The sequence below is a fragment of the Populus trichocarpa genome, chromosome 3, assembly GCF_000002775.5.
Source record: "Populus trichocarpa isolate Nisqually-1 chromosome 3, P.trichocarpa_v4.1, whole genome shotgun sequence".
Lineage (NCBI taxonomy): Eukaryota > Viridiplantae > Streptophyta > Magnoliopsida > Malpighiales > Salicaceae > Populus > Populus trichocarpa.
In genome coordinates this window covers 16222313-16244532 of record NC_037287.2, presented here as the reverse complement: position 1 = coordinate 16244532, position 22220 = coordinate 16222313, and the positions used below count along the sequence as shown (strand labels likewise).

The 22220-nt window shown below is 33.8% G+C and overlaps 2 protein-coding genes and 1 pseudogene across 6 annotated transcripts; 2 read left to right on the top strand and 1 right to left on the bottom strand.

Annotated features, from left to right (window-relative positions):
• Positions 1-250: 250 nt before the first annotated feature.
• On the top strand, positions 251-6630 carry LOC112327008 (SART-1 family protein DOT2-like; annotated as a pseudogene).
• Positions 6631-7286: 656 nt separating this feature from the next.
• LOC7465346 (E3 ubiquitin-protein ligase WAV3) lies at positions 7287-11098 on the bottom strand. The gene is made up of 2 exons (XM_024596432.2): positions 10764-11098; positions 7287-9421 (listed from the first exon to the last, which is right to left on the bottom strand). Exons 1-2 carry the CDS (start codon positions 10983-10985, stop codon positions 7610-7612), a joined length of 2034 nt encoding a protein of 677 aa, XP_024452200.1. The 5' UTR covers positions 10986-11098; the 3' UTR covers positions 7287-7609.
• Positions 11099-14384: 3286 nt separating this feature from the next.
• LOC7465345 (E3 ubiquitin-protein ligase complex SLX5-SLX8 subunit SLX8) lies at positions 14385-16676 on the top strand. 5 transcript variants are annotated; one of them, XM_024596581.2, is made up of 4 exons: positions 14385-14628; positions 15395-15741; positions 15833-15907; positions 16048-16676. In XM_024596581.2, exons 2-4 carry the CDS (start codon positions 15427-15429, stop codon positions 16393-16395), a joined length of 738 nt encoding a protein of 245 aa, XP_024452349.1. In that variant the 5' UTR covers positions 14385-14628; positions 15395-15426; the 3' UTR covers positions 16396-16676. The 5 variants fall into 5 exon arrangements, with proteins under 5 accessions (XP_024452349.1, XP_024452350.1, XP_006385812.1 ...); XM_024596582.2 differs by having other exon boundaries at positions 14385-14731; positions 15400-15741; XM_006385750.3 differs by having other exon boundaries at positions 14387-14628; positions 15400-15741; positions 15833-15868.
• Positions 16677-22220: the final 5544 nt, after the last annotated feature.

Here is a 22220-nt window from a genome sequence, read left to right as displayed (position 1 = left end):
TACCGAGTACTTAGTTTAATTTTTTTTCCAGGGGCAACTATGTATTTATACTATTACAATGAATTACTTCGAGTCTTGTTGCACATTATTTCTCGAGGAGAATTATTATTATTTTTTTAATGTTTTTAATTTTCATTGATAGACACGTAATCTTTTTTTTTTTAACTGGAGAAACGCAGTTGATAAAAAATGAAAGTTAAATTACTCAATTATAAAAAAAAGACGCTTAAATATTCTTTATCTCAAGTGAAGGAGAAATAGTAAGCAAGAAAGTAAGAAACACAGCCAGTCTCTAAAACCCAAACAATAAATACAAGGTACGAATCCCTCTAGCTCCCTCTCAGGAGTTCCTTTTTTCTCTCTACACTGAATTGATACTAAGATTCTAAATCCATTCCAATAATCTATTTCTTAGATTTCCAGGGTTCAGGGAAGATTAGGGTTTGAGCTTGGTGGTTAGAATGGATATAGACTGGTCTGAACTAGGCACGAGCGACGCGAGGAGAGGGATGATGTGGAGGACGAGGATATGGCGGTGAATGGAGTTGAAAAATCGAGTAAGCATTCTAGGAAGAAGAGCAGCAGAGGAGATGAGAGGGAGAGGGATCATAGTTGTAAGACAGATGAACGGTCGAAGAAAACCAGCGGTAATGATGGGAGTAGGGACAGTAAGGCGAAGGATAAAGAACGTGATCGAGAGAAGGCTAGAGATAGGAAATTGCGGGGGAAGGAGAAGGAACGGCAGAGGGAGAAGGAAACGGAAAGAGAAAGAGCGAAGGAGAAGGACAAGTATAAGGATAAAGAGAAGGGCAGGGAAAATGATAAAGACAAGGAAAGGGGAAGAGAGAAGACTTAGGAGAGGGAGAGAGATAGGGAAGTGGATCAGGATAAAGAGAGGTCCAGAGAGAAGGTCAGGGCAAACAGAAAGCCATGACGAAGATTATGATAGGAGCAGGGATGACAACGATTATGAACAAGTCTAATTGAGATTAGAGGTAAAGTGTGGAGTGTGGAATGACCCCAATGTTACTTGTCGCTAATTGAGATTTTCCTGGTTTTGCTTTTTTGTTGGTGTCCTCCATTGCTGTATTGGGGTTAAATTGTGTTACATCTTAGCGTGTTCTTGATTTTGATGATGTTCGTCTTATTTTTCTGATATTATTCCATTTATAAGTTCATCCAGCTTCGTGTTATTTTTGTGTCCTAGTTATCTTTATATATATATATATTTTTTTTTGGCTCAGGATGAAGGAAGGAAGAAGAAAGAACAAGGAAGAAGACTGAAGTTGGTTCTGATGTTTTAGCATGGGTCAGTAAGAGTCGTCAGATTGAAGAGAACAAAAATGCCGCAAAGGAGAGGGCCAGTCACCTCTCAAAGATTTTTGAGGAGCAGGTTCCATTCTTTACTGTGTTTCCTGTATTCTCACTAGCTATCATGATATTTTGCATGCAATTTTGATTGTTAATACTATTATGGTTTAAATTTCCCCGGGACAATATTGGTCAAGGTGATGGTGAAGATGAGGAAGCAGACCAGCATAATGCTTGTTTGATCCTTTCTGCATATTTTTGCCCTCTATTGGATTAATATAATTGTTAATACTATTATGGTTTAAAACAAGTCTAGATTGGATGATACATTTGTTTCAATTTGGTAGTTTTCATAATCATCAGAGCGAATGAGTTGGTTATGGTCTTATTTGTTCATCAAAAATTTCATTAAGAAATGAGATATTCAAACTCCATCCGAGCTCATTTAACAGCTAGGTTTGTTATTATAACTCACCAGTTTAATTTCTTGGGAATTGTAATTGGCAAGTGTAAGGTCATTTTCGTGGAAGCCAAACCATAATGATTTGTATTTGAAATTTTGGGGGCTATATATTTCTGTTTCTGGCTGATTGAATCAGTTATATTTTAGCAAGGAGTTATGGTTTACACTGTAAGATTATTTTATTTTTTATGGTGGCGCCTTTTGATAGATGTTCTAGCTGGAATTAAGGTTCTCCATGGCCTTGACAAGGTAATGGGAGGTGGAGCAGTTGTTTTGACACTCAAAGATCAGAATATACTCTCAGATGGTGACCTTAATGAAGGTATAAATAGTTTGGTGTTTTCTTCATATACTTTATGTCCAACTTTCCTAAAATGACGAAGCATTTTTGTGTGACAGAGATTTTTGATATGTTATGGAGGAGGTAAGGCTGGCTCTCTTTATAGAATAGATTCAGAAGATATAAGCGGTGTATGTTAGCATAACTCTGATGAAGTGAACATTCATTTATTTCTCCTTTTCTCTTTTGTAATATGTCCAGCTCCGCAGAAGGCTATGAGGTGATTCCACAAGTAATCGCTTAGAAGATCTAACTCATCTGGAAAGAATTCATCAGATTCATGAAGAGATGCTTCAGTTTAAAAAGCCAAAGAAAAAGAAATCATTGTGAAAGAAGGATAAGCAAGATATAGATGCCCTTGAAGCAGAAGCTGTGTCAGCAGGGTTGGGTATTGGAGATCTTGGTTCTAGGAAAGATGGGAGAAGGCAGGCCTTAGAGAGGAACAAGAGAGATCTGAGGCTGAAATGAGAAACAGTGCTTACCGATCAGCTTATGCTAAAGCAGATGAGGCATCAAAATCACTTCGACTAGAGCAAACTCCTCAAACTAAAGAGGAGGAAGAGGAAAGTCTAGTGTTTGCGGATGATGATGATGATCTTTATAAGGCATTGGAAAGAACAAGGAAACTAGCTCTTAAAAAGCAAGAGGCAGAAGCATCTAGTCCTAAAGCAATTGCTCTCCTTGCCACCTCCACTTTGTGCAGTCAAATTGCAGATGATCAGAACCCTGAAATTGGAGAGTCACTAGAAAAAAACTTGTCTTCACTGAGATGGAAGAGTTTGTCTCAGCTATCCATCTTGCTGAAGGTACTTTTTTTATTATATGTTCTTTTGTTTTATAAAATATTACACAAAAAAGAAAGAGTTCTGATGGGACGGAAACTTGTGTTGCATTTAGCATAATTGTACAACCAGAAAATCTTGCATATACTATATACTATGTTGAGCTGCATGACCATTTCTGACTGTTCAAGGTTTATGCTAGCTCTCGACCTTGTATTATTTGGTAAATCAATTTTTCTAGTTATCATAGTCATGCTATCATGCTGCTGCTTTAGTCACCTATAATCTCCCATCCATTTTACTGTATTACTGTTAAATGTGAATGTGACCTATTTGATGCTCGAGATCAGCTGGAAATCACACATTTGACCTGCTATGATGCCTGAGATCGGCTGGAAATCCTAGATCTTCTGCTTTAGTATGCACACACACACACTCTATTTGTTACTGATTTTTCAGTCGTCCTTAATTTTCCATACCTAAAAAAATTACCATTGCTTGTGTTGAAAAATTCAAAGCAGTGCTTGTGCTATTTCAGAAGTTCATAAGACTGATAATGAAGATGTTTTCATGGACAAAGATGAACCGCCAAGAGCTTCTGATGAAGAACAAAAGGACGAGGCTGGTGGATGGATGGAAGTTCAAGACAGTGGTAAAGATGAAAACCCTGTCAACGAGGATGAGTAGACAGTTCCTGATGAAACCATACATGAGGTTGCTGTTGGGAAAGGATTATCTGGTGCTTTGAAGTTACTCAAACAGCGAGGTACACTTAAAGAAAGTATTGAATGGGGTGGCAGAAATATGGACAAGAAAAAGAGTAAGCTTGTTGGCGACATAGGCAATGATGCTGGTAATAATAATGACAATAAGTTCAAGGATATCCGAGAGGACAGATAAATTTGGGTGAATTGTAAGCACTTCACCTGATCATCCGATTAGTTTGTTTTACTGTTGAGTTAGAATTCCTTAGTTTTTATTGTTTTTTTTTTTTTACCATTATGCACATGGTGTGAAGATGGGACCTCCAATGGAGCAGGTTCGATAAAGGAGAGTTTGTAGGCCAAATTTCTATGCATATTATATCTCTTGATTCATTGCATGCTTGACCATTTTATTAGCCTACCCTGTAGTAATTGGAAGATGTTGGGCCTATGCTGTGGAATTTGTGCTCCACAGTCTGACTTGCCTCTGGATGCTAATCAGTGAGCAGTGGCACTGTTTTGAGGGGTGTTTCATAGCTGCTACTGTGCAGTTGGTGGGTGGGTGTTTATTGTTTTTGTTTGGGGGGGTTCTTTCTGGACTGCTTGTTTCATAAACTAGGGTCTAGGGTCTGACCTCATGGCAGAATCAAGATTGATTTTTATGTTCTCATCTGTTTAGTGTCCAAAATGAGAAGTGAAAGATTTAGTTATGCATCTGGTTATAAATTAGTGGAAGAGACTGAACTCTGTATGGCCTTGTACAATTGTGGAGTTTCTCTGAGGTAGCATGCCTCAGACCTACCATGATCTACTTTCTATTTGCGGACATGAGTGGCTGATGTAGCTTGCAGCAAAAGTTTTTATTCGCTGACTGATTATCTAGCAATTTTTTATATTTTGGGTTGTTTCCTATATTTAACAGATGACTCCGAAGGAAGCCTTATGTATGATTTCTCATAAATTCCATGGGAAGGGACCTGGCAAAATGAAGTAATACCAGGAAGAACTGAAGTTGAAGCAAATGAAAAATTCAGATACACAATCCCTGTCTGTGGAGCGGATGAGGGAGGCTCAAGCTCAGTTAAAGACACCCTACCTTGTTCTCAGCAGTCATGTTAAACCAGGGTAAGATTTTTGTGTCTAATTTATATCTCAAATATAAGGTGTTACTAATTAAAGCCTAGGAAAATAGTTTGAAGTAGAAAAATGTTAATTATCAAGAACGAGTTATTCTCCAAAAAACATCTGTTAAGAGTATTAAAATGTTTTTGTTGATTTATGATGCAGTAGCCATTCATTTGAGTCTTTATGATTATTTTCTAGTGATAAATTCCTAGAGTTGAAAATATCTCTCTCTCTGCAGTTTAAATGAACTCAACACTGTAATTTTGTTGAAATCTTGGTTCGCATCATGCCTTGATACATTTCAAACTAAGACCTTACTAGTTTTAGAAAGTGAAGGATTATAGAATATCATTTGTTGTGCATTTATCTCTCTACAATTGGTTTGATCACCCTTTTTCATGAATTTCATTTGCAGGCAAACCAGTGATCCTAGAAGTGGCTTTGCTACTGTTGATAAGGATCTCCCTGGAGGCTTAACACCCATGCTTGGCGATAAAAAGGTCAGTTAGATTCTTACAACAGTTTACACTGGCATGGTGATAATGATGCAGAAAGGATGCTTTGTGCACGTTTCATTAGGTTGTGGATGCATCATGCAAGTTGTGAAAACTGACATGATTTCTCGTACAATTCATGGTGGCTTTTTGATATGAACTCTAAATATTAGTATCTGGTGTATTAGTTTGGAAATTTTCATCAAGTAGATTGTTTCACTTTATAGGAACATTCCCTGTCCTTTCTGGAGCATCATTAGCCTTCTCCCTGATCCTATTGCTATAGTGGTTGCAAAGCAGCAGCCTTTTAGTGCTACTCATTTACCTTTTAGTGCTACTCATTTCTTGCATTATTGTCTCTCTCTCTCTCACCCGCATGCACACACACCGTCACTGAAGAAAATGAAACTGCGTTATGGGACAATAATGAGTATCATGATTTGCTTTAGAAGCATGCATACCTGGAAGGACGCCTTTTCTTCTTCACAACCCCCCTCCCCCTCCCCCTGCCCCACAAAACATCCATCTGATTCCCCGGTACCATTTCTGCCACTGCTGTGATTACAATCATTTTTAATCCCAAATGTTTTCCTAGCAACCACCAACCCCTAGTATCTTAAAATCATCTATAAATTCCTACATTTTTTTGCTTCCCAGAATCTCCTGACACCAAAATCTTTGACTCCAGCAGTCAAACAGCCGTTGTGACCTTAGCTCATTTACCATGTCGCCAGTGATACTTTGTCCAGACTCCAGGAAGGTTGGATTATTCTTGTGTCAAGGAAAGATTTAACTTTGATAAGAAAGTTGTCAGATCAGGTTCATCACTTTATGTTGAGCGTCTTGTTCAGAATGGTTGTGGATGGCTAGTTGCACTGTTAGGGCCCCTTACAATTCACAGGCCTCACCTATTGGTTCTTTTAGCCTCCTCTTAGAGGGAAGGGTTTGCTGACTTTTAACACCCTTTCATTTTTATTCCATAATGTATGCCTGCTGATATATTGCTTTGCTTTTTTCCTCCCAGGTTGAGCACTTCTTGGGGATAAAAGAGAAGCTTGAGACTGAGAACTCGAGTGCGCACCAAAGAAGCCTAAAATTTGGAAGTGTCGTTGAAATTTTCTGCTGGAGGACGCATGGCTCAAAGAGAGATTCTGAAAATTTGCGAGCACATTATTCAGTTTCTTTGACGCTAAAAGGGACGCATTCAGATGGGTATGGAAATTTTTCCATTTGTTTTGGTACGGTATAAATGAAGATTCTCTCACATTCTCAGGTGTATGTTTAGTTAGAGCACTAGAACGTTGTCTCACTCTACCATGCAGGTGGGATCAAATTTTTTAAAATGTAAAAAAAAAAGTCCAGGTGTAATGTTTTATCAAGCATGCGAGGGTTAATTTAATTTGACCGGATAGATCTAGCTGGATAAAAATCTATAAAAATATAGTTTGATTAAATAAAAAAATTAAAATAATTTATTTAAAGTATTAAAATGTTAAAATATTAGATTAATTAATTTGTTAAATTAATGATTATAAAACTGTGATAACTTGATAAAAAAATTAAATTAAAATAAATTATAAAATTTAATTTTTAATTAATTAATGAAATTTAAAAAAATTAATAAAAAAAATTAAGTTTACCTTTATTAATTTGACAAATCTACGAAAATAAATTATATAGTAAGATGAAATTAAAAAATAGAAAAAAAAAAAACTCAGTTAATTTTGATTAACCTGTCTGGTTTCATTAAACCAGGATGCCCTGTTTTAACAGTGGTTTTGTACTATTTACCTTTTCCGGTTTTCAATACATGCTGTTTCGTCTCTCATCTATGCATCACATGGAGTTTTCCTGCGCCGATTGTATCATCATTGGTCAGTTAGATATACAAGTATAATTCACTGATTTGAGACCCAAGCGTGTTGACCTGATGGAGAATCAAACCCCGTTGCCCCATATGGTTAGAACTTTGGTAACATTTTGCAAGAGATGTCTCGAGACTTCAACTGGATCAAACTCTCTTGCAAGGAAGGCAAGTTATACTGTTCAAATGAACTGTCGTTGTCGTTGGATTACAAAATCTCGTGCATTCGCAAAAAATAATGTCAAAACAACGTGGTTTTGTTCAACCAAACATAACTTATCCTGTACTCCATTATCCGATTCAAACAAAAACTAACGAAGCAATAAATCATGTACAAATTCCAATCCAATCCATACAATGATAAACCAAACAACAACAATAATAATGATAAAAAGAAAATTAGAGTTCAAATCCCTAAATTGATTTCATTAACCTGCCAGAGAGTTTCTTCCTCGTGTTAGTAGTAGATGCAAATCAATGCTGATCATTCAAGCTGGAAGGCTTTGTTAAGTTGTGGGTGCCAAAGCTACTCTCTGGGTGCTAAGTTGAGAATCTGTGACTTCAATACCATGCTAGTCATAGATGGTGTTTCATAGCTAGTGGTAAAACTTGTATCTGAGTTCCCACCTTGTGATAGAATTGTTGTGGAGTGACCCCTAGTTGCAGCCCTTTGCCATGAATGAGAACTCATTCCCGAGAGAACATATGCGCGCCCCGACCGTTCATATAACTCCCTAGTTTCCATTCTCTCCCTAGTTTCTTTCAGCTCAGCTTCGAGCTGATTACATAGATCATCTCCTGCTTGGGAAGAAGCTGTAGTTAGAAGAGTGGATAGTTGCTTTGCCAGCAGGGCCTGTGCACCCTTTAAATCTCCCATTTCAGCCATCCTTTGTGTCTTGGCAATAGTTTCTGTCACTAGCAAACGATTTCTTTGCCTATCAACCTCCAAACACAGCACCCGATCAATTGGAGATAAAGTTGGAGGTCGTCGAATCTCAACTCTCTCACCTTCTACCTGGACTGTATCCACTGACACCGAACCTTTGTGGAAGCACGAAACTTCCACCAATGATGTGTTTTCCAATCTTTCCTCACCATCAACAGCTGAGGATACAGGAATTGAGAGGAACACCAAAAATTCCTTCTCCTCTTCTGCATACAAGTCTCCAATATCAATCACAGCTTGGTGTCCTTGGTCAAAAATCTTATTCTTGTGTCTCCCAGAAGGTGTTGACAGAATTTGCACTCCTGGTGATGCTGACCTAACTTTGAGTTGAACGTCCCGAGCCACAATACTTATAAGACCACCAATGCATCTTGCAAAAGCATCTTGTAAAATGTTAATTGACTCAATGAAGGAAAATGTGCCGCGGGATGCATCAGATATAGCATGCATTGCAGCAGAATCATGATCCGATCCAAACCCAAATGTGTAAACTGGGAAAGTTGGCTGCTTAGACTCCTCTCTAGATGTATTATTGTTAGGAAAGATTGAAGTAGGTAGGAACTTTAGATAATCCAATCTATTCTGCGCATTGTGACTTTGTGTATCACAGCCATCAGATAAGAGGATAATGGTTGCAACTGAATTATGTTGACGCCGTTCTTCAAGAACCTGAACCCCTTTCTTGAGCCCTGCAACGATATTAGTTCCACCAATTGCAGAAATAGAGTCGACAACGCTTGTGGCATCTTCACGGCCACTTCCAGACATTCTCCTAAGTGGTAACATTCTTCGAGCTGATGAAGAGAAAGTCACGATCGAAAGTCGATCAGAAGGGCCTAAGTTTTGTATGATAAAGTTGACCGCACGCTTGAGAAGTATCAGCTTGCTTGCCATGCTACCGCTAACATCCAACACGGTTACAACATCAATTGGTGCACGCGCACGGTGATGAGGGAGAGTATTATCAAGTGGTGGTGCGAGAATACGGACAAGAACACCAAAGTTGGAGAAGGATTCTGACGCAGAAACAGCAGGATATTCTGTAAAAGTCTTCACAGTTATAGCATGGGGTCGAGACGAAAGGGATTGATCTGGAGAGACATCTGAGAGTACTTCATCATCTGAGAAGTGTTCCGCCTCAATTTGAACTGGTGGAACATTGTAAGGAGATACATGAGCATGCAATGAACCGGCACGTTGAAAATTGGGGGCATTTCTTGGCGCTTGAAAAGGCACATCTTTCCATTTTGAACGGCAAATAGGACATTTGAGATTTCCATGCTTGGTATTGTCAGCAATGCAATTGAAGTGGAAAGGGTGAGAACACTCAGCATAGAAGATGGCTTGGCCTTGCCCTTTTCTCAGACTCCTCAAGCAAATGGCACATTTTTTCTGTGATAAAATAATAAAAATATTATAGCGAAAAAAAGGTACATTTCAACAACTTTCAATATGTAGACCATCAAATCAAATGCATGCCAATTTTGTTCTTCTTCTTCTGCACAAGTTCCTCAACTTCGATTAAGTAATATCCAACAAACCAAAGACAATAAACAGATAGGATTTTTCACAATATCTTTCTACGTACTCTCACCAAGTCAAGAATAATGATGGCTATTCAAAGGTGTTCAAAATACAAAGCCAAGCAGGCAACCAAGTTTATGGCATTTCAACACCACAATCAAAACTCGAAAGGCTCTTGAAAACATCCATCTATGAGCGAATGGAGACCGTCTATGCCTAAACTTTGAGATTCAAGTTTCTCACCAATTAATTCATGAACTAAAAGCAACCTAAGCATCTCATCAATTTACTATCACATCAAGAAAAGCAGAAACTTAATCAAGCTACTTTCAATTTTTTTACGGAATAAAAAATCACAATCAGGAATGACATTATTGTGACTTTTCAACTAAAAACTTGCAAAGCTAACACCACATTCCACTAATTCTTTAGTGCATGTTCCCGTTTCCCACAAGAAAAAGACGGTTCCTTTCGAGCTTCAGCAACACAAGAATAGTATTGCCCACAAAAATATGCTTCTTCGAAAGTCAAGCCTAACTTCCACACGCGCGCGCACAAGAAAAGGAGAGGATTTGAATCCCGATACAAACTACAAGCCCTAAGGAAACAACCGCATATTTTAACCTTCAAATCCCCACTTAGTCCCCTACATTCTACAATAAACAGCAAGACGTCATGTTGTTGGCTACAGCGATGACCCAGCATATCATGTGCTTGCTATCCTAATTTTCATGCGAGACCCTCGCAATTGAGAAAACAACAGATTACTTTTTATTACTTATTGGTTAGATTTATGATCTTAGTAAAAAACGAACAACAACCCGTTAATCAAATCGTTGGACTTCTTGAAGCCTCGTATAGCATAATCAAAATAAATGCAAATTTCAACTACCGCCAACAGCTCTACTTCAATGCTATTCCATTGCTCCATTAAATGCATCGCCTGATCTTTCAAGCAACCTTCACCCACTTTTACCAAAACACCCCTAGTCAAACCAAGAACAAGTAGAACACACAACGGCATTTTCGTGATTACAGTCGAGCGATGCCGAACTCACAGAGATACCAAGTCAGGTTTTTACGCGGCTAGTAAAAAAATAAATAAAAACTCTGCTCGCCGGGCGGTTACAAAAATAAATCACAGATATAAACAAAACAATGTAATTAAGATTTAAGAAAACATAAAAAAAGAGAGAGGGGGAGTGATTACAGAAGAAGAGTGGAGACTGAAGCTACGAGAGAGACGAGCACTGAACGAAGAAGATGATGATGTTGGGACTGGTGGTGGAGTGGCGGTGGTGAAGCGGGCATTTTCGGTGGTGAAGGTTGTGGGATTGGTGGGGGTGGGGATCGGGGTACGGGTGGAGTTGGAGAGAAAAGAGAGCTTTGACTTGAGGGCTTTTTTGAGCTTGCGCCATGCACTAGAAGCCATTGCTTTGGATTCAGAAATGAAACGGACAAAAGGGCATAAAAGTTTAGTGGGGAGAGAGAAAATGTTAGGTTTATTAGCATGAAGTCCTTTTTTGTAGGAGGGAGAAAAGATGGGATGCCTGCGAGCGAGATTTTACATATCAAAACGCAATTATTTTTTACGTGTGAGAGTTTAGTCAAAACCATGTTATTTGATACTATTCTCTCTTTTTCTATTTTGGCGCCTTTAGGTAATTGAATCTGAGATTGTCTTTGATACTCTGTTTGTGGTTTTTTTAGAAGTATTTTTTTTTTTAGAAATGTATTAAATAGTATTTTATTAATTTTTAAAATTATCATATCAAAACGATTTAAAAACATAAAAATAAAAATTTAAATAAAAAATAAATTCATTTTTTTTAAAAGCGTGGTGCCAATACCCCTAGATCATTGATCATTGACTTGCGTTTTGGATTGGATCAAGATTTTTTTAACATAAAAAACTATTTAGATATTGCTAAATAAATCACGAAGTCTAATTCCTAATCAAACCATAAATGAAATTGAAAAAATAAAAGGTTAATTAAAAAAAAGAAAATAATTAAGGTCAACCAAGTTAATTCGTCAAATCCATGGTCTGGATCATGAAACTGAGATAATCTCGTAAAAAGTAAATTGAAAAGAAATCATGAAGCGCAATCTCTAGTAAATTTAATGTTGAAGTATGAAATTAAAACTAAACAATCGATTAAAAAAAGAATGCAAAAAAAAAAAACTCGAGTCCACCTGAGTTAATATGCTAAACTCGTGACTTGATTCATAATATGAGGATAACCTCATTAAAACAAATCGGAACAAATTATGAAATCTAATTTCTAATCAATCCAATGTTGAGAGATGAAATTAAAAAAAATCAATTAGAAAAAGAAGAACAAATAAAACTCAAGTAAACTGAGTTAACCTATTAAGCTTGCAGTTTGAGTCATGAGATCGAGATCACCTTAAAAAAATTTGACTTTTTTTAAGTTCAATTCACAATAAATCTAATATTTAAAATGTTATAAAAAAATATATTATCTTAGTAAATAGTATTTTGTGTGAGAGTTACAACAAAACTCTCTCTTTAATTTTTTTTTTTGTTAATTAATTAATGTTAATTAAGAGTGTTGCTTTCCATCCCATTGCACCAATCACTTGGAACGTCCATGAACCACAATTGAATGATAGTGTCATTCGTCAATACACGTGGATCATTCATGATCCAAAATACAATTATTCATATCTATTTTTTATTTATTTAAAGGGAAGATGATTTCATTTCCTAACATGGCTTAGGAAAGCACTATCAATTAATCTGATATGCAAGTAGAAAGACGACTTAGTGATTAAGATTTTTTATTCGGTATAAAAATTTATATTAAATTTTAAAATGGATGGAAAAGTCAGAATAACTCTTCAATCAATAGGGTATTTGTTTTTTTTTTCTAAATTCGAGTTTTAATATTGATATTTAAAGAATTTATTTTTAAAATATATTATACATGGAAAAAATATATTTTGAAGATTGTATAGAAAAATAGTTTTGATTGATACAAAGCTGATCTTGGAATATCCTACCAATAGAGAAGAAAATCTCAAAGATTTTGAAAATAAATAATTATTGCTAGATACCAATACAAGAAAGAAAGAATTTTGTGGCATGGTTGTAAAACTTTATCTGGAATAAAGTTTGGGTTGATTCAAGTTAACTCTTCAAATATTATTTTAAAAGATTTAAAATGATGATATTTTGATATTTTTTTTAAAAAAATCAATTAAGTTAAGAATTAGTTTTTAACTGGGGCATGATGGATTAATAAGTCAACTAATTTTTTAACCATGTCTTTTTTTATTTTTTTTCTTTAACTTGGACGTCTAAATTGTCTAAATTAAGTAGGCCAGCATTACAACACACTCTAGTAGGTTTGAATCATAAATAATTGCAAAATGCTTAAGATCTATACGTGTCAATATCTTGTTCGTTCAATTAAACCCCTTTTTCCGGGTCAATTTTAGGAAATTTATTGAATTTGGTGCAATCTTATTCCAATTAAAAAAAGAAATGAAGAAACTTGCGACTGATGTATTATTATAAAACTGCCAGAAAGGGAAAAGACAGGGTGCAGTTTTATTTGAACATCTTTCAATGTTGCTTTTACATGTTTATTAACTCGGTTGACTGAGCCTGCCGTCTTTGACTTTGTTTTGTTTTTCTATTTAATTTTGATGGCCGGATCCATTCTTTCAAAATACAATCCCCACCGAATCCCATGAGAAATCAAATTTTATTTTGAACTCTATTTTGTCAAATCTTATTTGATATTATTTCCGATTCCGATTTCCTAGATAATTAACCAATTAGATTTAGAATCTGTTGTTTATTTTATTATTTTTATTAAAAATTAATTTTTTTATGTGTTTTGAATTGTTTTAATACATTAATTTTAAAAATAACTTTTAAAATATAAAAAATATCATTTTAATATATTTTTTCCACAACCACTCTTTTAAAATATTCTTATTAGATTCTAACATCAAGCCGAATGCCGTATTCATAATAGGCCTCTGCCTGATGGACTGTAATCCACTATTATTATTATTATTATTATTATTATATTGTTGTTGTGCTTGAGTGTGGCCGATTGCAATTAAATTTTATTTTTTATTTTTTCTAAAAGAAACGAGTGATAGTTGAAAAACATCACAAAAATTAACAATAGGTCGACACATGGACCGGCACCGTATGGTACAGTTAACGGGACATGGGCCTGGATTTATGCTGGGCAAGCATATGACTGGCCATGAATCGATACAACATTATAACTGGTCTATTTTACAATTTGTTGATTGATCTGGCATACATGATGAACCTGTTTTTTTTAATTAATTATTTTTAGTTTTTAAAAAGAAAACTCGAATATCCTTAATCTATAATTAATCTTCAGGATTTAATGTAACCTAATAATTTAAGAAATACGAGGTCTTATTGTTAAGAGCAATAAATATACATTATATTTTTTATTTATTCTTAATAAATCCAATGAATCTTAAATTAATAAATATACATACACGGATAAATACAATTAAATTTAGCCCATCAATCCTAAACGTGTATCTTAATTAATCAGGTTTTATGTTTGTTTTTCTAGAGGTCACCAGTTCAAGTTTTATAAATCTTAGGGCCACTAGAAATTTACATGGTCATTAATTTCAGGACCCGTAAAATAAGTCGAGTTGCAAATAAACTCACCCATACAACCCATTAATAATAAAAAAAAGGTTGCCCATGAGAACTTAGCTAAGTGGTCCAGAGGCATGTATTTTTTTTTAAAAAAAAAAGCAAATCCTATTCAAACAGTATTTATATATCTAGAGAGCCGAGACGTCTAATTATCATGAATGATCAAATAATTAATTAGTTAAGCAAGCAGCAGTTATGGCACATGCGCATCAGTTTTCTTGAAATATCATGGGCTGTGCAAAAAGGAAAGCACACGTTCTCTTTCCCTAATAGTCTTAAAAATCTCCAGTTAACTTTTGTTTGCTATAATTAAATTAATCCATCACCGATCATATCTCTGGCTTGTTTGAAGATTTATTAGGGTTGGTCGCACCCCAATTCACAGGTATCATCAATCTTCATGTCTGGTTAATTGATCTCCTTCGCATGTCTTTTATTTTGTTTTCCGGCGGCTATAGAATTTCTTAATTGTTAGGGTTTCTTTTGAGGTAACTGCTATGCTTTTGTCTTTTTACTGTAAGATTTATCCTCCGATTTATGATTTTTAAGTTTAAGAAACTATGCCATGATTTGCTTCGTATGACCATGAAGAACAGATATATATGTGTGTGGGGAGAGGGAGAGGGAGAGGGAGAGCTTGTGAGTTGATGGAAACAGTAGAAATTAGTTTCTCCAGTTCCTTTACTCAAAACTTGTCTTTATTTTATATGCTGCTTAAGAATGAATTTGAGACTTCAGTGCTTGCAGTTGTTTTTGGATAAAGGCTTGCGATTCAATCACTTTAAGAAGCAACAACACCAATTCATATGCTTCTCATTAGTCTTGCCTCGCTCTAGATTTAATTGCATATTAAGTAGGGAACCAATCGAATGAAAAAGAAAAACCTCTATTTTTTCCTGGCAATCAGACAAAAGCCATCATCACAAGGAATGCAATATTTAGTTTACTGACATTGCTTTATAAATCATCCCAAGATTATGAAACGAGATATTGAACTTGTTATGAAATTTCTAGTTTTTTCCTATTTGGCTTGATTATTTAAGATGTAGATTCTACGCTGTGGGATTGAGATATAGATTGGACTCTAGTCATTGAGTTTTATTAGATTCAGAATGTTCTCTTTTTCTCAGTATGCCCTTCTTGTTTGTAAGACCAGGAATTTTAGGTCCCTTTGCTCCACACCATGGATTTACTGGAGAATTTTGACAGCAACATGGTTTTTATGGAGAAAGCAGAAAACACTATGGATTTACTGGGGAGTGTGGATCTTCTGGTTGAAAATTTGTGGGAAGCCGAGAGAAGTTACTATCAGCACTTTGATCTCAACTTTCCAGTTCCTGTTGAGAACAATATACCTCCCTGTGGCCCGTGGTTTCCTGCCCAACCACAGATTTTTCAAGCTGAAGCATATGGATTGACACGACAACGTGGAACTGCTCGAGATGTTGAGGTCATTGATGATGATATTGCTATAATCTCCCCCAACACATTTGATCAAGTATGTCACGTGACACAATGTTTATGGTTGTTTGGCTTGTCTTCTTCAAGTATCTGATTCTCTATAATTAAAATGATCCTCCTTTTACCAGGCCAGGAAGAAAGCTAGGAGAAATCCTGATGCAGAAGTAAGGGAAAATATAAATATGGCCAATCAGGTTCATGCTGTAATTCACTGCTATATCTTCTGTTTCATGTTCCTTTAGTTTAGCTAATCCTTCACCTCTGTGTCTAGTCCTTTATGCTATCAAACTTCTAGTAATCATAAGAAAACTTAAAGTCTTACCAACGTCATTTGCTTTGGCAGGCTGGGAGTGTGCCCCAACTCCCTGGATCATCCCAGGCTGTGCCACCATCCCAGTTCCCTGGATCGTCCCAGACTGTGCCACCGCCCCAACTTTCTGGATTGTCCCTGACGGTGCCACCGCCTCATTTTTCAGGATTGTCCCAAACTGCACCGCCGCCACCAGCACCAATGTTTTGTTGCCCGATTTGTATGGACGAGATGAAAGAAGCAACATCGACAAAATGTGGTCATGTTTTCTGCAAGAGTTGCATTGAAAAAGCACTGGCTGTCCAGAAGAAGTGCCCTACTTGCAGGATGAAATGTATAGCGAAATCCATCTTCAGGATCTTTCTTCCTGCATTTCTTTAAAAATTCCTTTATTTGTAAGTGTAGACTTTGATTTAACTTAATTTAAAAGACTGCTAAATATCTTAATTTTTTTTTTATCGTAATGTCATAGTTCTAAGCAGTTTTAACAGAGGCTTTCACTTAATTTATCTCAGGAAGGCCCGAAATCATTCTGTTAACTGCATCATGAACTCTGTTATTGACATCAAATTTATTTGATTCTGGAATATTGACTTTGTAAAGTCTCTGCAATTTGCAAAATTCGAATGCTCAATTTAAAGACCCGGTATGATTTTTCTCAATTCTAGGAGGTGCCTATATTTTTATCTGTCAAGGAGTATTAAAGAATTGATTTTTTCTCAATTCTGGATTGATTCTTGCAAATACCTCATTTGACAAATAAAAATACTCTTTGGTCTTTGCATTACTTCCATACCAAGAAAATATCTCATTTTTCAAGAATCTCATAGCAAACTCATACATTATAGAATTTTTTAAATTCAACAAACATATTCTCATCATTTATCATAAAATTCAAGTCATTAACATAAAAGGAAAACAATTAGAATTTTACCTTCCTTCTCTATTTGATGCACAAAGTACGCTCGCACCTCTTGAAACCTTAGTAAAATATGACTTTATCCGACTATATCAAGCTTGTGAAGCTTGTTCTAATCCATATAAAACCTTCTTTAATCTGTACCTTTTTTTGTTCATGACCTTTCTTTTCACAAGCAGGAGGTTGCTCAACGAAAATCTTTTCACTAAGTTCTCCATGAAGAAATGCCAACTTTATATTTAGCCAAAATAACTTTCTTATTGTTTTTGTCCCAATTCCAGCTGATGTCTTATTCAAACACTACATTTTACTTATTAAATCTTCTAAAAAATAGAATCGTACAACTTATATGCCTTTAACTCCTCACCGACTCTAAGTAAAATGCTTCTTATACTCTTTTCATTGACTTGTATCCATTTATAATTAGGAATACAAACATGAGAAACACCATGAAGTGATCCTCTGATGGTTTGAATCCACTCCAGGCTTTTTTTGAAGTTTTGTTCTTCATTAGAAGAGTTGGGATTTTATTGAGAACATGAAATGTCCAAATCAAAACTTTAGGCTAAAATACTTTGGGAATCTTCTTCCTTGATAGCATACTTTGAAACATATTCATAATAGTTCGATTCTTCATATCAGCAATGCCAAAGTTAAGCTGGATCTTTTTTTTAGACATTCATACTAGAAATGTCTAAGCTTATAGTAGTTATAACATTCAACAATGGATTTGTTAAAGCTATATTTGTCTCCTCCTCCTCCTCTAATTCCACGATGACCTCGTCCTCTTTCTCACAAAGACTCTTCAAAAGTAACCTTCAATGCATGCTCTTCCACAACATGAGTTTTCATACATTGCTCATGTACTAGAAGATTATTTTGTAACTCATCAATGGTAAGAACATCCAATTCATCTGATTCGATCCTCAATAAAACACACCGTGTGATTGTACTTGGTTGTCATAGATCTCATATCTTCTTAATCACCTTTTCTCATGCTTCAGTGAGTTGAACTCCTTCTATTGTTGCAGGAATCCCACCTTCCACCCTGCTCTAATATTCTTTGACGAGAATGAAGAGAACAATGTTGTACTGGTTATGGTTTTTGAGTTTCAGGTTTATGGATTTTGTATAATTTTCTTAACCCTAACTAGCATCAATAAACTGAATTGATCAGTTGTTTAAATTGCTTGTGTATATATGTCTTCCATGCATTATGTTTTGAAATGAAAGCATAAAAATTCATTCCGAAATTATAATTTTTTTTATTTTTTTATTTTTTTAACTAATCATGTTTCTTTCTACACTATCTCTATCTAATAATACCTTATATACAAAGATAGATTCATTTTTTTTGTTTAAATTTAAATTATGCGTAGACCAGTAAACACAATATAATATATGAAATTATATTAAAAAAATTTTAAAATGTTAGTGAATGCAAATATTGGAAGACTCGGAGTAGTTTATGTATGTAGCGTTAACCCAATTTTGTATTTAGGAAAGCAGTATAGAAGTTGTTTGTTGGAATCCCGTTTTTTAAAATTTTAAAATCTTTTTAATTTAAAATAAATTTTTATTTATATTTTCAAATCATTTTAATATCTATTATACACTTATAATAGAAATAGAAAAATCTTTTTTCTCTGTTTCGACGGTAGAGGTTAATTATAAGAAACACAAAAGGGCCGAGGAGAAGGAGCAAGGACAAATTAAAACTGCTTTCTCTGCGGATACCAACGACATCTGGGCACCGTTCACGTTGTCTCTCTCTTTTTTTTGTTTACTCATGATCAATATTCTCCTTGAGCCCAACTTTTTGCAGAAGATTATATCCATTTGATTTGTTAAAACTAAGTTATTCACGTCAAAACTTTGTTTTTTTCACAATCTGGTGATTAAGGGGAGAATATATAAGATATTTTAATTCACAAACCAACTCCCTTGTGTTACAATCCACACGGCATCGGATATGATCCAGATGTTCATCAAGAAGCTGAAGAGCAGCAATCTGTATCCAGGCAGTGAATCTAAGCACTTGCTGTTAGAGATGCACTGTGGGCCATCATAATTGTTGCCCCCGTCCTAAATTAATTTTAATTTTAAATTAATATTATTTTAGTATTTTTAGATCATTTTAATATATTATATAAAATAACAATTTAAAACATAAAAAAAATATTATTTTTATATATTTTTAAAAAATATATTTAAAAATTAATTACTATCGTATTTTCAAACGTTGTACTTGTAGATTACATGGAGAAATATCTTCGATGGCTTTCTACGTCACGAGAAGCGTGCACATGAAAAACTCGAACCAGCATTTTCAAAGAAAACTGAAGAATCTGACCTTCATAATTAAAAAAAGAAAAGAAAAGAAAAGAATGTCTGTGCTGCCAATGAAGAAGGGCCAGAGAGCAGCTCTAGAAGGCGATGGGGTGTATTTGGCATCTCAAGTTGCGGAACTTACATCTCATGTCAATTTCTTAATGATGTCCTGCTCTTTTCTTTTCGTGTTTGGTCCTTAAAATTTTACTCTGATTCTTGTATTTTATTTTCTTGTAAATAATTTTTTAATTAATTTTATTTTTATCCTCGTATTTTATAATGAAATTCAGTCAAATCTTAAACTTGGTCAAGATTAGTCAAATGATTTAAGAAGATTTAAGAAGGTATGTATGTTTAAAAAATTAAAATTTTTATTTCCTATAACATCATATATCTATTGTCATGGTTTTTTTTAAAAAAAATATTATTTTCAAAGATATTAGATTAAAAAAGCAAGACAAGATATACGAGAATGATTTAAAAATAAAAAAAATAAAAATACTCTCATAATATTTATATGACATTACAGGGAATAAAAATCTTTATTGAAATTTAAATTATAAGTACTAAATGTACATCGATGAATATTCATGTTGTGGGGAGCCGACATGTGGCATTATTTAACAACGTTAATGATAATAATCAATAGAAAAATCTAAAGATAATAAAAATAAAAATATTTAGGGATGATATTAAGATTTTGATGTTTCGGAGTATGATAATATTTGTTTTTTAAAGTGTTTTTTTGTATATAAATATATTAAAATAATATTTTTTTATTTTTTAAAATTATATTAACAAGCATAAAAAATAATTAAACTTTTTTTTTCAAAATTTACAAGGGGGAAAAGATTGGTAGAAGTACTCTTTAAATATAAAAGGAAGAATGCAAGGACATGAGACAGCATCAATCCAAAATCTTAAGGTTCTGACTCATGTGATCAGAACTATCTTCCTGTGCCATGAGTAAGACTTAAGAAGGTTGAATTTATATGATTAGATGCAAGTTTAAGTTTTATTTTATTTTAGTTGGAATGCAATAATCTTAGATCAACCTACATCTTAAAAGCAAGGTTTTAAAGACTTATACGATCATGGTATATCAAAGAAATTAAATTATGTTAATTACAAAAATATCCAATTCTTATTGTTTGCACGCGCCTAAGAAAGTTTTTGAAACTTTTCTTTTATAAATATTCCACATTATATATATGATTTACGTTGTTGGGTTAAACTTTTTCTAACATAAAAAAAAAAAAAGTTCAGACGATAATAATTTGGGTCAACTTATGTTAACTTGATTAACATGTAATCAATATATGAGATCGAGATAACACGCATAAAGAAAATTGAAAAAAGTATTGTAAAGTTCAAGGCCCAATAACCTAATGTCAAATGATGAAATTAAAAAAAAATTTAAAAGTAATGTCGAAGAAAAAAACTCAAGTAAACTCGAGTTAACTTGACTACCATGTTACTTGCGATATGAGATTGAGATAAAAAAAAACTAGAAAAAAGACTGAAGTTAAATAAAAGAACACTGGAAAAAAAATCTGAGTTAACTTGATTAATCCACTACCCGATATATAAAATTAAGATAACCTTACAAAAGAAAAACAGAACAAATAATGAAGCTCAAGGCCCAACCATCAAATATGAAAAGATGAACTTTAAAACAAAAATTAATTTTTAACAAAGGACCTAAAGAAAAGACCGAATTTAAACTGAGTTCGGATTATGAGACCGTGATTATCATATAGAAAGACAAACATGTAAAAAACCACAAAGTAAAAATTCCAATCATAAAAAAAATTAAAAACAAAAAAAATCAAAATCAAAATAACGAGGACCGAATCTAGTATAAAAAACTAAATTGAGAAATAAAATAAATTAATAAAATGATAAAACAATAGCAATAAAAAAATAGAACCAAAGTTGGAAAAAAGGTTAAATGAAATAAAATGTAGAGGAACAAAATTGAAAAAAAAAATCAATAAAATAATAATAAAATATTAATTAAAAGAATGATGACCAAAATTGGATAAAAAAAATAAAATGATGAGAGATGAAATTAAAAAAAATCAAGAAAATAATAAAACATAAAAAAAATTAAAAGAATGAAATTCAAATCGAATAAAATAAAATAAAATATTTAGAGATGAATTTGAAAAAAGATTAAACTTCAAAAAGCATTAAAAAAAATAACAATAAAAAAATAAAGATCAAAACTAATAAAAATACAAACCGGAAAACATATTTGATTTCTAAAAGGATTGGCATTGATTTCTAGCTTCAGAGAGAGAAAATAAAGAGGGAAAGAAAAAAAATGAAATATTAAAAATATTAATTAAAAAAATGATGACCAAAATTGGATAAAAAAATAAAATGATGAGGGATAAAATAAAAAAAAAATAAAATGATGAAGAATGAAATTAAAAAAAATCAAGAAAATAATAAAATACAAAAAAAGCAATTAAAAGAATGAGGTTCAAATCGAATAAAATAAAATAAAATACTCAGAGATGAATTTGAAAAAAAATTAAATTTTAAAAAGCATTAAAAGAAAAATAAATAATAAAAAAAATAAGAATCAAAACTAATAAAAATACAAACCGGAAAACATATTTGATTTCTAGAAGGATTGACATTGATTTCTAGCTTAGGAGAGAGAAAAAAAAGAGGAAAAGAAAAAAAAAGTCATCAAGCCTAATCGCTCCTTCATCCGTGTGCACGTGACCCACCAACACGAAAGAGATGACATGCCGCTCTAAATGCCGTCTTGGATGGTAAATTTTGGTAATTGGAGAGCTCTATACCCGTTGTCCCAAAGGTCATGAAAGCCAAGGTTGTTAAAATCATGATTTTGACACGGCACGGAAAATACAAAATAAACTCGGATCGTAAAAACGGATCGTAAAATCGTAAGGAATTTTAAAATACATTAAAAAATAATTCA